General features: G+C 34.3%; 1 protein-coding gene across 4 annotated transcripts in view; it reads left to right on the forward strand.

Annotated features, from left to right (window-relative positions):
• Positions 1–14,300, forward strand: part of MYEF2 (myelin expression factor 2) — a 38,391-nt gene that overhangs the window by 15,479 nt on the left and 8,612 nt on the right. For 2 of the 4 annotated variants that reach the window (XM_043555488.1, XM_043555490.1), the window contains 7 exons: positions 2,898–2,999; positions 4,473–4,523; positions 4,816–4,884; positions 5,128–5,226; positions 5,516–5,578; positions 7,289–7,497; positions 7,577–7,628. In XM_043555488.1, the coding sequence (XP_043411423.1) occupies positions 2,898–2,999; positions 4,473–4,523; positions 4,816–4,884; positions 5,128–5,226; positions 5,516–5,578; positions 7,289–7,497; positions 7,577–7,628 (645 nt within the window). The remainder of the gene's footprint in view (positions 1–2,897; positions 3,000–4,472; positions 4,524–4,815; positions 4,885–5,127; positions 5,227–5,515; positions 5,579–7,288; positions 7,498–7,576; positions 7,629–14,300) is intronic. The other 2 variants (XM_043555489.1, XM_043555491.1) reach the window with 2 other exon arrangements.

Below are 14,300 nucleotides of genomic sequence, written 5' to 3' on the forward strand. Positions count from 1 at the left end.
TTTTATAGGCTCTCTTTCCTAATAAAAGTAGTTATAACTATAAATTTAGCCGTTGCACACAAGTTTTGCTATGGAGTATTTTTATTGTGATTTCATTTTTATTAAATTACTACTATGACTTCTTAAGCCATGCAGTTTTGAATTTCTAAATGTATGGGGCTTTTCATTGTTAATTTTTAACTTATTGTGGCCAGAGAAGATACGATTGTGATTTTTGGAATAATTTGGACTTTGTATTATGGTCTAATATCAGGCACTTTTTTAATACATATTCTAGGTATGCTTGGTGAGTGCAGTGTTCTATATATGTCCATTAAATCAAGTTTGTTAATCCATTTACATTGTCTACATTTACATCACTACTAATCATCATGTGTGCTTGGGCTGTCAATTACTGAGAGATGTATATGGTAAAATTTCCCACTAGAATGTTGGATTTTCTTTTTATTGTTGTTTGTTTTTTGGTTTTTTTTTTTTTTTTTTGGTTTTTACTTTAAATATTTTGACACTAACTTAGTAAGTACATCTAAGTTTAGAACTGATATATTTTCCAAATGAATCAAAATTTTATCACTAAGAGTGATTTTATCTTTAGTAACTAAGTCTTATCTAATATTGATATAGTTATAACAGCTTTGTTTTGCTTATTCACATTTATTATTTATGTGGGTTAATTCCCATTGTTTTACGTTCTATTTTTGTGCTTTTTACAGATATTTTCCACCTATCTTGCTTTCTCATTTAGTGGTTAGCCAGGATTTGTAATATATCTGTGAAGTCTGAAGTTAATATAATTATTCTTTTACTCAGTAATAGAGTGACCTTTGAATGCTTTTAATTCTAATCACTTTTTCTATTGAATTATATGCCGTTATTGCTCATTGTCTTAGTTCTGTATTGCTTTTTTTCATGCCCACAAATTAGGCATTACTACTATTTACCATTTTCTTGGCTTACCTTTCTCTACTCTCACAGACCCTGGCGCTAATTTTTCTCAAAGCATATATTTTAAAAGCTCTTTCAGTGAGGATCTGTTGTTAGTAAATTGTCTCAATTTTGGATAGTCATAAATGTCTTCAAAGGTAGTTTTACTGGTTATACAGTTTAAGATTGATAGTTATTTTCTGTCAGCACTTTGAAAAACCCCACAGTCTTCTGGCTTCCATTGTTGCTATTAAGTCAGCTACCAGCTACCTTTCTTTACAGGTTAGCTGTGTTCTTCATGTTGCTGATTTTAAGATATTTGTCTTTGGTATGCAGTTTTCTGCATTGTTGGTATGAATTATTTTATTGGGCTTTCACAATCGAAGAATTCAATTTCTTTTTAAGTGAACTCTGGAAAACTCTCAGTTCATGTGTCTTTGAGTATTTCCCTTTCTCTCTTTATAGGGCAGTTTTTTCCTGCCTCAGCCAAGTTTACCTTATCACTTAGAGTGTCATCTTTCGAGATTCTGCCTGGCTTTCTGCTGGGGCTTCCAGTTTACTTTTCCACTATTAATACTCTTCTAGTTATTTAGATAAAAAATATTCTCTGTTGTATTCAGACTTACTCTTTATCTCTTCTTTTTGAGATTCACATTTTTATATATTCTTTATTGAGATATAATATGAACTCATACACTTTGACAGAATTAGTTTGTTATTCAAGTTAATCATTATTAATGTCCCTATTTTTCCCTTCCTCCCTTCTTTTGTTCAGATTATTGTAACTTGTCAAATGGGAGCCTCCTTACTGCCAATGATGCCTATACTCTTATTTTGGTGAAAGCATGATTTCCCAGATCTGTGAAGATTTTTTTTTTGTCATAGAGATATGAGATTGGCCTAGTCTCAAAGAGTCCTGGTTCCTTTTAGTGAAGAATGATTTCAGAGATGAAAATATGAGTCCTAGGTATAGACATGAGAGTATTGTTGATAGTCAAGTATGCTGTTGCTTTCAGTTAGACCATTTTTAGGTACTGAGCTGTTACCTTTTACCAGATGGCATTGATCTTTTCAATTACACAGCATGCTTCTGTATTTTATCTTAAAACACACACACACATTTTGTGTGTGTGTGTGTGTGTATACATATATATATACATATATATACATATATAGTATAGTTTTCTCAGCCCCTACCTCGTAATTGCTACATTGGCTAGCAAGAACATACTCAGATTTAATATAGTAAAATAAAATAGTTCCCACTCAGCTGTTAAGTCTTTAAGGTCATCAAATTAACTTCTTAAAGTCTATTTTCAACAAATTTAATTAGTTTATTTTAAGAGAGGTAGTAAAAGGAATACTGGATTTAGAGACCGAAAACTTAAATTGTAGTCCTACCTTAATCACATAGCTAAATGGCATTATACAAGTAACTTAAGGTCTCAGAAATTTCCTCCTGTGTGGAAAATAGATGTGAAAACACTTAAGGTGCCATATAAGTAAATAAATATGTCATGGACAAAACCAGGTAATGTAACATTTGTTTTATTCAATATTTTGTTTTCATTGTTGTCGACTTTTTAGTTGGATTTGAACCATCTTAAACGTAATTCTATTTTAAGTGGTTTTACAAACTCGAGCAAGATTCTCATTTTCAGATATGTATACCATTTATAAGGTATATAATATTATTCAAAATCCTCTTGGTATTTGATTAGTCCTTTTTAGAATGCCTTGAAACTAGGATAGAAGGTAGGTCTGCTTCATAAAATACTTCTCATTAATAAATGGTGTTATAGTGAGGCTTCTTCACTGTGCTGCATTCTGATGAAAACAAGAACCAGTGCTCTTATTTGCAAATTTGCAAAATTTTGGCAATATTACGACAGGCATGTAGCTTAAAGAATTTATTTAGTGCCAGTTAGTTAATCATATATGGGCTGGTAATATCATTTTCATTTGTGTTTTAGGTGGTCTTGGAGGCATTGGAATGGGACTTGGTCCAGGTGGACAGCCTATTAGTGCCAGCCAGTTGAATATAGGTGGTGTAATGGGAAATTTAGGCCCAAGTGGTGAGTATTCTCACTTTTTTATTTCTTTTTAATGATACATTGCTAAATTTACAAAGCTTACATTTACTAGTTAGTAGTGTTTAAAGGATTCTGTTTTATAGTTGAATATTTAGGATGTCATTTAGCCTAAAAAAAAGAGTGAAACCTTGAGACCAGAGAACGTGAAATAGAGTGAGCAAAGGTCAAGAGGGTTCCTCTGAGGCCAGCTGTGTTGTAGCTAGCCGTTTAGCACTTTGGATTTTAAAATGTCTTTGAGGCAGGAGGAGAATGTTTAACATAGTGTCTCGTGTATCATGGATATACAGTATTTGTGGAATGGCTGAAATGCTACCCTATCAAAAGCAAGTTAAATTTGTATTTATAGCTGGGAAGGTAGCTTTTCAGAGAGATGTTTGGCTCTTTACATGGACTAATTTACAGTTTGTCTCTGAAGATTAGTTTTTAAACCTTGTGGTTTCAGAACCATTTTATTCTCTTCCAATTTGGTGGCGGTCCCAAAGTGCTTTTGTTGACATGGTTATGTTTGTCAGTATTTACTGTGTTAGGAAATAAAACTTAGAAATTCAAAAATATTTACAGATTTATTTAAAATAACAGTTATCGACTTGTATTAACATAAATATAATTTTTAAGAAAATGTTTTATTTTCTGTTACAAAATATTAGTAAACAGAGTGGCATCGTTTTATCTTTTTGGATATCCCTTTAATGTTTGGTTTAAGGCAAGACAGCCATGCTGTTATATCTGCTTCTGCATTTCGTTTGTTATATTGCATACATCATGTAGTTTCTGGAAAATTACACCTTATATTCATGACAGAATGAGAGTAAACAGTCAAATAATATCTTAATATTACTTGATGAACAAAATAGTTTTGACTTATTGGACCCCAGACCATACTTTGAGAACTGTGTCTTAATTGATAGAGTACTAAATGCTCTCAGATTCCTGTTTTTTGCTGAGATTCTATAGCTAAACTTTAAAAAATCAGTGTAGCTATGGTAATTGGTCTGAATGAAATAGAAATTTTTATTCTTAGGCCCTCTACCTTCCTAAACAAAGGCTTTTTTATTCTTTGTTTTTTTTACTGCTCCCTTAGCTGCCATGTTGAAAGGAGTCCTTACTTTCTGACTCGATCTCTAAATCTGCTGTGGTGATACTTTGTGTGTGTGTGTGTGTGTGTGTGTGTTGAAAAAAAAAATGAACAGTTACCTAGTCCTAGATATTCTCTGCTTGAATGTGTGACCAGTGAATTTTTTCTTATTTAATAAATATTCATAGAGGCCTTTTTGAAGACTCATGATTAGACAGCTGCTGTACATAGCACTTTAAAGCCTCACACATGTGCCCCACTGCTTCTCTAGCATTCCGTCATGACTAGACCAATGGTATCTTTTGCTATATTGTGTTATGTCATTCTTTAGTCCTAAAAATAAGATTGACTGAACGTACATACTATGTATTTTATTTGAGGTATGGGAATGGATGGTCCAGGTTTTGGAGGAATGAATAGAATTGGAGGAGGTATGTATAAGCATTTGTTTTTTGTATGTACCCAGTACCATGTTTAGTAAATTAGAAGCTGTGTTGAGAATTCTAAGGGAAAAAAAAGTCATAGTTTATTGTTGGCTCATACCTAAAGGCTGCTAGCAGAAACTGAGCCTAGTACATACTTAAGAGATGGGAAATGATGTGTTAAGCCCCTGCACATGGTAGAGTGGATGAAGAGCTTACTGGTGAGACATAACATTTACAACATGTACCTTTCAGCTATATAGCTAATAGTCAAATCTCAAAATTAATCTTTATTCCGTAGGAATTGGGTTTGGTGGTCTGGAAGCAATGAATAGCATGGGAGGATTTGGAGGAGTTGGCCGAATGGGAGGTAGGTAAATGTAGGAATGGGCACTGTAGAGGTCTCCAGAGGGCATATGGGGCATGGCGGGTAGAGACAGGCATAACAGGACGGGGGATATCATATGGCATGTGAGGTAAGTTGGTAAATCACAGACTTTTTGGTATTTGTGACTTTTGTCATCTTTTCAGTTTACTTTCATTATGTTCCTAAATGGATTACCATGTACTGATACACTTGAAAAAGGGTTAATTTGTTGCATAATCTTTTCAGAGCTGTACCGTGGTGCCATGACTAGTAGCATGGAGAGAGATTTTGGACGTGGTGATATTGGATTAAATCGAGGCTTTGGAGATTCCTTTGGTAGACTTGGTAGGGCTGGCTGCATATTTCTCCTTTTCCTTTTTGCAGATTATGTTTTTCAAAGTCTGTTTCCTTTTTTTGTGAAAAATTGGACATTGATAATGTTTCATGTAATTTATTGATGAAAACCACTTTAGGAATTTTAATGTACTAGCTCTCTTTTTCAGTAAATTACATATTTGAACCTATTTTTAGAAGACGTACACTTTTTGGTTACTGTACAGCTGAGAGCATAGTACCTTGGGAATTTTAAAATATGATTCTTCCAATTAATTAGTATCTTTCCATCCTTGTTTAGGCAGTGCAATGATTGCAGGAAGAATAGGAGCTTCTAACATGGGTCCAGTAGGATCTGGAATAAGTAGGTTTAAATTTTACTAGAATTTATTCAGTAGTATTTGAGTGCTTGCAAAAGACTTTGCAAGAGTAGTTATTATAGTATAGTAATATTTTGTTCTTATGTGTTAATATGTCTTGTCATAATTTAGAGAAACTTTGAGAGTTACTGAGCTTTTCTGTTTGATCACTGTTTGAAATTTCTAAACTAACTTTGAATTTTACCTCTTTGACATTTCTGAACTAACAACAGAGTATGTGTTAACTGTCAGCTAATCCAAGAAGCTCCGTTCCAACTGAGGAATCTGGGGATTTCCTTGATCATGTGTCAGGAGGAACTTTTGCTTTAGCACCAACTTTGTTTCCTTGCCTATTGTCTACAACTGCTATTGGTGACTAGCTTATTTCATGTGTGAACATCTTGTGTCTTTTGCCCCTGTTACAGCACCTCTAGAGACTTCCTGAGGTTGAGAGCTAAGGTTGAAAGAGATGCTTATTTCCTTTCCTCTTAAACCTTTCCTGTGATAGAATCAAGAGTAGTTGGGGAATGCCACATTTCTTCCACCTGTTTCCTCTACCACATTTTAGGCCTTATGTTAAATCTTAAAACATGGCTCAGTTTTTGATCTCTGTTGCTTACTGAGCCATGTCTCTGTGAGCTCTCCATACTTTATTGACTCCTTTAATTGATTGAAACCTCACATAGGAAATACAGCCTACTTAAAGTTTTCTAAGGGCAAATTCAGAAATCCTGTCAGCTGAAGATATTTACTTCCATTTTACCTTGCTTCTCGTTCCTTTTCATCATTTTTTTCATCCTTGGCCATTTTCCCAGTAATCATAACTTCCCTACTTTCCTTTTTCACCTCAGTGTTTGTACTTCTGTTTCCCTAACTTTAGATTTGTTATTCATAGAAAGCCAGTGTGAGGGTGGTTAATTTTTGAAATTTCTCCATATGGGGATATTAGGTACAAGAGAAAAGAAAAAGTTTTGGGAATGTATAGGATTGGAATAATTAAAGGGGACTCAGTGCATAAGAATAAATTTGGTATGAGCTTTGAGTTAAATTCTCAAGCTCTGGCTAGAGGGGTGTGATTCCATGTTTTTCTATCTCCTTAAGTTCTATGTAATATTGAAATTAAAAGTTAAGTTTTCTGTGGTTATTGAAAATTGAATTGATATGAAAAGAGAAATTGCATGTGAAAATACTGAAGATACTGAAGTGAAAATATTATGTAGGAGAGTATGATAAGAGCAACAGTTAATGTGTTGGGAGTTGTAATATATTTTTTTGTTTTAGCAGTTATTACACATGGTATTAAAAAATAAACATGATAAAAACTATAATGTTAATGGATAAAACAGGTAGATAATTTACATAACTTAAATGATGCTATTTTATGATTGGAATAGAATTTTTTAGAAGTATATATGTGTGATGTATTAACATAGTGGCTAGAATTAACAGATTCAGTTAGCCATTAACATTCAACTAACTGAATGTAGATCAAATTAAATTCTATTTCTTGGAAGATTGTTATTTTGTGTGTATGAAAATAATTTTATGTTTATGTATTATCTACTTATATAAATGAATTAATTTTTTTCTCCCTTTCTTTCTCAAAAATGATTCTGTCCCTCCTCTTTCCTTCTTCCTCTTCTTTCTCCTTTTTCTTCCGTTTTTAAAAAAACACCCAAATTCCCCAACCCCCCCTTTCCGTTCTTGAAATCCAGGTGGTGGCATGGGTGGCATGAACAGTGTGACTGGAGGAATGGGGATGGGACTAGACCGGATGAGCTCCAGCTTTGATAGGATGGGACCGGGTATAGGAGCTATACTGGAAAGGAGCATCGATATGGATCGAGGATTTCTATCCGGTCCAATGGGAAGCGGAATGAGAGACAGAATAGGCTCCAAAGGCAACCAGATATTTGTCAGAAATGTAAGCAACTAAACGTAAAGGATACTTAAAATTATTTTTTTCTTTGTATATCTGTTACTAATACCTTTTTTCATTCTAGCTGCCTTTTGACTTGACTTGGCAGAAACTAAAAGAGAAATTCAGTCAGTGTGGTAAGTATACTAATGACTGCAGATATGATAATATTGATTACAGAGGAAAAACTGATTTTAAACCTTTAAACACTGTGTTTAGACCTTACCTATCCAGAAGTCTGTTCCTGGATAGTATGACAGGTCTAATTCCACTTGAAATAAATTATGCTGCTCTCCTCTGACAAGGAGCAGTGCAAATTACTTCTAAATAACAAGATTTAGAGTAGAGCCTGTCATTGTCTTCTGTGGAGAAAGAGAGGGCTTGCTTTATTACCTGATTTTTAAAAGGTTAGTATATCATCATTGCTTGCGTTTAAAAAGATTTTTTTCTGTGGAAAGTACTAATGAAGGGTATACTTATTTCCTTGTTTATAGTGGAGTACAGTGCATTGCCACCATGACCCCAAAAATGCTGACATCCAAATGATGTGGGAGTCTATCGATGAGACCCATTCTGCACATTGTTTCCTGTACAATACAGGAAACTTAGCTGATAGCAGAGAACCCACTGCCTGGAGTTCCTTAGACGGGTACATTCTGGTGGCCCTTCTAGCTCTTTTATAAACTGTTCTTGGCTGTGATGGGCACTATGTACAATCTTGATATGTTCGTTAGGTCTGTAGAAGATTAGGTGGTTTTACTACTTGAAAAGGGGACTTTTGCTGCTGGGAGAAATAGTGTGAGTGGAACAGCGTAACAGATTTCCTGCCAGTATTTTTCTGCTGTTGCATGGTATCCCAGAGACTCTCTGATCACAATAGTAAGCTATATGGGTGGCCTGTAGTGATGAAAGGAAACTAAAAGTGGTACATGCAGTTCTTGAGAGTTGACAGAAGGTTAAGAGTATTTGGAATATATATTTACTTTTTTTGAGATCACGAGGGGGATAAGTTTAGTGTTCTCCCACAAAAGTAGCCTTCAGCTCTTCTCATAAAGTGGTGGTGATCACTTAGGATCACATGGATATCATCTGTGTTCTGAGTACCTGACTCTGTTGTAGTAATCTGTTCATAGGTTGGTTTTTTTTTTTCAATGTTTATTTTTTGAGAGAGAGTGAGAGTGTGAACAGGGGAGGGGCAGAGAGAGAGGGAGACACAGAATCCGAAGCAGGCTCCAGGCTCTGAGCTGTCATCACAGACAGCTGATGCGGGGCTGAAACCCACTAACTGTGAGACCATGACCTGAGCCAAATTCGGACACTCACCTGACTGAGCTACCTAGGTGCCCCTGTTCATAGGTTTTCTTCCCTCTTAGATAGAGGCTTTTGATGCAGGAACTGCATCGTTTCATTCTAACATTTTTCATTGCCTCGGTATATATAGGAAGAGTTTATTAAATGTTTATGAGTGAGTTAAGTATTCTGAGCAGATCTTCATTCATTTATTCAGTTACTTATTCAGTCAATCAGTCTACAAATAGTATGTTTTTGGCAGTCTGCTTGTCATTAGAATTAGACATACAAACAGTGAAAGATAGTATCCTTGCCTTCAAGGAACATGCAGTGTGAATCTGTCAAAGATGTTCTTTTGACTCCTTTTGTTGATTATCTTTTTTTTGGCTTTCATGTATATTCAAATAAGAGAAACTTAATGTTTTTTAATTGTAAAAACGTTAAAAATGAGGTGACTATTAAAACAGTTACCATGAACAGAAAACAGAATTGTAATGTTGTTTTCCAGTGTTGGTAGTGCTTGTAGGAGTAAGAGGATCTATCAGGATGAGTCAGCAACATCTGGCCATGAACCCCATAGACTGCAAAAGAATGGACATGTTAGGGCCTTAGTGAATACATCAAATGAGGAGCAGTGGCGGCAGGTATAGGTCATATCTGTTGTAGTTTCAGTGAAAAAAAAACAGCGCCAAATGAGATAAATGACATTTTTCAAAGTAGAACTGAGACACGAAAAGAACAAAGTGTAGTACACAAATGACATTACTGAAAATGTGACCAATATTGATTTGACTTTTCTTTAGCATATGTGTAGCAGGCACATTTCTTTTTGAGGTCACATGTGAGCAAGGCTTGCAGCAACTTTGAGGTCTTGTATGGAGATTCTTGTTGGAGTGGCATTGATTTGATAGATGGACATTAGCAATTCAGACGTTTTCTGAAAGGAAAAAAGTAGTATCCAATTCTACATTTAAAAAATGTGTACAGCATTTTAGCTAATACAATGAAAGGTGGGGGCGCCTGGGTGGCTCAGTCAGTTAAGTGTCTGACTTCGTCTCAGGTCATGATCTCGCAGTTTGTGAGTTCGAGCCCGGCATCAGGCTCTGTGCTGACAGCTCAGAGCCTGGAGTCTGCTTTGGATTGTCTGTCTCCCTCTCTCTATGCCCCTGTCCCATGCTGGCTCTCTGTCTCTCAAAAATAAATAATCATTAAAAAATTTAAAAAATAAAATTATTTTTTAAAAGAAATCATTATTCTTTATTTTAGCTCTCCTCTTAGGTCCTTTATTAATCTGTAGTATCGTGAGTGTAATGATTTTTATTTTTCTTATCAATTCTATTGTAAAAGCTTCTGATTTTTTATTTAGATTTATATTAAAGTAATGCCACATTTAAATAATTCCCCACCATCTTCCTCTTTTTAACCTTAAAATGCATTGATGGTAAAGAAAATAAGTTATGGGAATATAGAGTTAAGTGTTCAGCTATTGGCAACTATGGAAGTTACCTGGCTTATATGAATTGAACTATCCATTTTTCTGTCACAGCACTTTATTTTCAAATCTTAAGAGAGTTTTTTCTTTCTTAGTATGAGAAGTTTCTTTCTAACCTGTTCCAAGTCAATAATGACCTCTTTCACAGTAAAAGTCAGTTTTGTTGTTGTTTTTTTCCCCCTTGAGCCCAAAGTGAGTAAGTATATCCTTTTGGTTGCTTCTTAGTAAAAGTCTAGTGGTACTCCATGCATCTTCCCCAGACAGTATCTGTCGGTAAATGGCTCACCAGCAAAGCTATACAAATTTTCCTTGACTTACAATGGGGTTACATTCCAACAAACCCATCCCAAGTTGAAAATATAGTAAGGTGAAAATGCATTTAATTACACTTAGCCTACTGAACATCATAGCCTCACCTAGCATACCTTAAACGTGCTCAGAACACTTATATTAGCTTATAGTTGGGCAGAATCATCTAACACAAAGCTTACTTTATAATAAGGTGCTGAATATATCATGTATCATTGATTAAATATATATCATGAATATATCATTGATTAAATACTATACTGAGTGTGAAAAATAGAGTGGTTGTGTGGGTCCAGAATGGTTATAAATGTATGGCTTGTTTACCCCTGTGTTTGCCTGACTTACTGAGAGTTGTGGTTCATGGCTGCCACCCACTATCACTAGTATCATACCACATACCACTAGCCTGAGAAAAGATCAAAATTCAAAGTACAGTTTCTACTGCGTATCACTTTTGCATCATCATGATGTTGAAAATTGCAAATTGAACCATTATAAGCTGGGACCATCTATAGTGGTTAACTGTCCTTGATGGGGCAAATACAAAGGCCAAGAAAATGTATTTTAGGTTATACTACCTCAGTACAATATTTCTTCATACTTTGTAATTTGGGGGAAATTGTGCTCACATATCCCCAAACATAACAACATGAAGAATGAGTGTAGTAAAATAGATCTGTTTTTAATCCTACCCTATGTAATTCCTCAGTGATATGCATTTTTAAGAAGGCTGAGTATGAATAAATTAACTGAACCATTCAGAGTTAGTTGTAGTTTGTGCTAACGGACTCATATGGACATAGTCTTTCAAACTTGCTCCTGTATTTATTACACACTTTAGCTATACTCTGACTTGGCTTGGTATGAGGCAGGATCATAAGATTTTAGAACTGCAGTGCAAGGAAAGCCTGCTGAATTATTCCTGCTATAAACCATGTAAACAAATATAACTTTGATCCACAGATTTCCATTATGTAGTTTTCTGGATCAGTATGCTTGTTAACTGGCTAGAAAATAGAGACTTGGGTTAGATTTTATTTACTAAACCACGTGCTGCTTCAAGGATGACTAGTCGACTTTAACTCTGGCATATTTTAATAGTGAAACATAATGCAGTAACATGATGTAAATAATGTAAAAATAATACATGAAGAGCATTCATTGATAGTCTTTTGTTTGTAAAGAAACACTAAAACTTTGTTTTTTGTCCCTTATATCATAATTACAGCTTCTTATAGAGTATCTGATTTTGTTTTTTTCTTTTGTGGTTATGTTACACTTTCACTTTGGTAATGGCTTTTATTGAACCATTTATTTATTTTTGCTTTAATTTTGTCTATTTTTAGATAATGCTTTTATATCAGCATTTCCCAAAGCATACCCACAGGATGTTAATAGGCTGGATTAAATAAAGTGAAAAGGTTTCTTTCACTGCAGGATAAGTCATTTTTTAACTAGTATATGTAACAGCAATATGTTTGATTATTCTGTTGTACTGATTTCTCCTTGCGTACTATTTTGTCCTATACTATTATTAAAATAGCAGTTCTATTTTCGTTTTTCTTGGAATCACACAAGATCAGTAGGTATTTAAGTCATTTAAGAAAGTCCTCAGACTTTGTAATATGTAAATATAGCCAAGGGGGTCTGATTTTAATTGTTGGAAACTAAATTTTTTTCTCCTCAATTATTTATCTTTAGAAAAGTAAATTATCTCAGTTGGTGTTTTTATGGGATTAGAAAACGTAAAACGCTTTCTGGTTCTATGCCTTGTGGGAGTTTTGAACAGTCTTACCATGAAACAAGTATCTATAAGCCACTTTCTGTAGCCTGAGTGTTCAGACTGTAAGAATGTGGAAGCATTTTGGTGGAGAGACCTTGTCAGATTGAAAAGCTGTGAGATCATGGTGGGGTCAGGAATTTGGGAGTCTGACTGTTGATTCCTAAACTGATAGAGACAATTTAAGAGAAGAAAGAGAGAGGGAAACTTGAAAGATTGAGACAGATTTTGCATGAGATAATTACATATTTTCCTTTGAAGTTTTGAAGATTTCTTGGCTTGAGTAAAACTTACTATTGCTAATAAAGCTGATGTTAAGAGAACCCCTAAGTTTTTATGAAAGGTGAAAGTAGATAAGGAAGAACCTCTAACTTTAAAAGCCCTTAAAAATTCTCCACAGTAATCCACCGAAATCACTGTACTGTGCTGCCTTTGACCAAGGTATGCTTTAATTAAACTTGCTTTTTCCAGGTCTCAGCATTCACAATATTAAGAGGACTCTGGAAATTGCTCTGCATCTATCTTTAAAGTTTTTTAAAGTTTCATTTTATGTTGTTTATTAGAAAATGTGATTTCTATGTTTTTTGTTTTGTTTTAATGAATTGTAGGTTGGTTATATATTGTTTGAATTTACTTTAACCATGATAATATAATTTTTTCTGGGGATTAGTATGTTTTATAACTTCTAGAACAGTTAAAGGCTCCCTGGCCTCGGTTACAAGATCATGGTTTTGACTCGTGACATTTATTAACTTGGACCATTTAGTTAGGGTGAGCAGTTGATTACCAGTTGGTTTAAAAAAATGCAGTAAGAGTGGGATTGGGGAAATGGTTGAAAAAACAAAAACAGAGTAGTCCAGGATGTTATAGATAATAAATCATTCAGATCAAGATTTAAACAGAAAAAAAAAAATTTTCTGCTCCTGCATTGAAGTTAAAATAGATCCTATCACCTGGGAAAGGGCTTATGCAGTTTTTTTTTTTTTTTTAATAAGGCTTTTATTATCTCCCTCTCCTTTTTTGTCCCTCTATAGAACTAAATATGTTTGGCTTTCTAAGTATGTTGCTAGACTAAAATTAGCCTGTAGTGATTTGGCCACTATATAATATTCAAGGAAAGGAAATATGGTAAGTGGGCACACAACTCCCCTAAATGTGTGTGGATCTGATGATAATACATCCCAGTTTGCCTGGGGGTAGTCTCCTTTTCATCTGTTATTTGTGTGTAATTACTAATCACTCTCCATTTTACTCTCAAAGGTGTTCTGGTTTGGGTGGTGGGTGTTTATGGATATTTTGTAATTTGACGAATGATTTGGTGAATATCAGCAGTGATATTACCTATATATGCAATAATTGTCTGATTTTCTTCCTCCTCCTCAAAGCTTCTCTGAGATTCTTGTTTGGGCCTTACCATCACTGTTACTTCTATTGATTTAATCTATGCTATCTCTTCCATGCCTATTTCCATAACCTATTTGGTACCACTCTTACACTGGAGTTCAAATTGTGGTATTGAATAAATAAAATGGCACTGTGGTTAATAAGTAGAATTAGTGGGGCCCTTTTTGGCCTGGTAAAAATTGAAATTCTGGGCAGTTGCTACTATTTGCAGTGGTGAAATAATGAAAAGGAAGATAAAAGGGAAAGGAGAGATTGGGGAGACTGGGCAGAAAGTGAAAAAAAAATTTTTTTTTTCTAAAAGTAATTTTGTTCATATTTGTAAGTTTGTTATTGTGCATGGTGACTTGCTGGCATTTTATGCTGTTTGCCTTGCTGCTATAAATTTACTTCAGAAACTAAGAATTTAAAAGTATTTTTTTATGTTCTACTTTAATAAAATATTAAATCCTAAGCAAATTTTTTTTATTCCTATTTTGTATACTTTAACATGTTTATATTCAGAATGTAAAATGATGAGAATAATGTTTATATGAT

This window comes from Prionailurus bengalensis, chromosome B3, assembly GCF_016509475.1.
Source record: "Prionailurus bengalensis isolate Pbe53 chromosome B3, Fcat_Pben_1.1_paternal_pri, whole genome shotgun sequence".
Taxonomy (NCBI): Eukaryota; Metazoa; Chordata; class Mammalia; order Carnivora; family Felidae; genus Prionailurus; species Prionailurus bengalensis.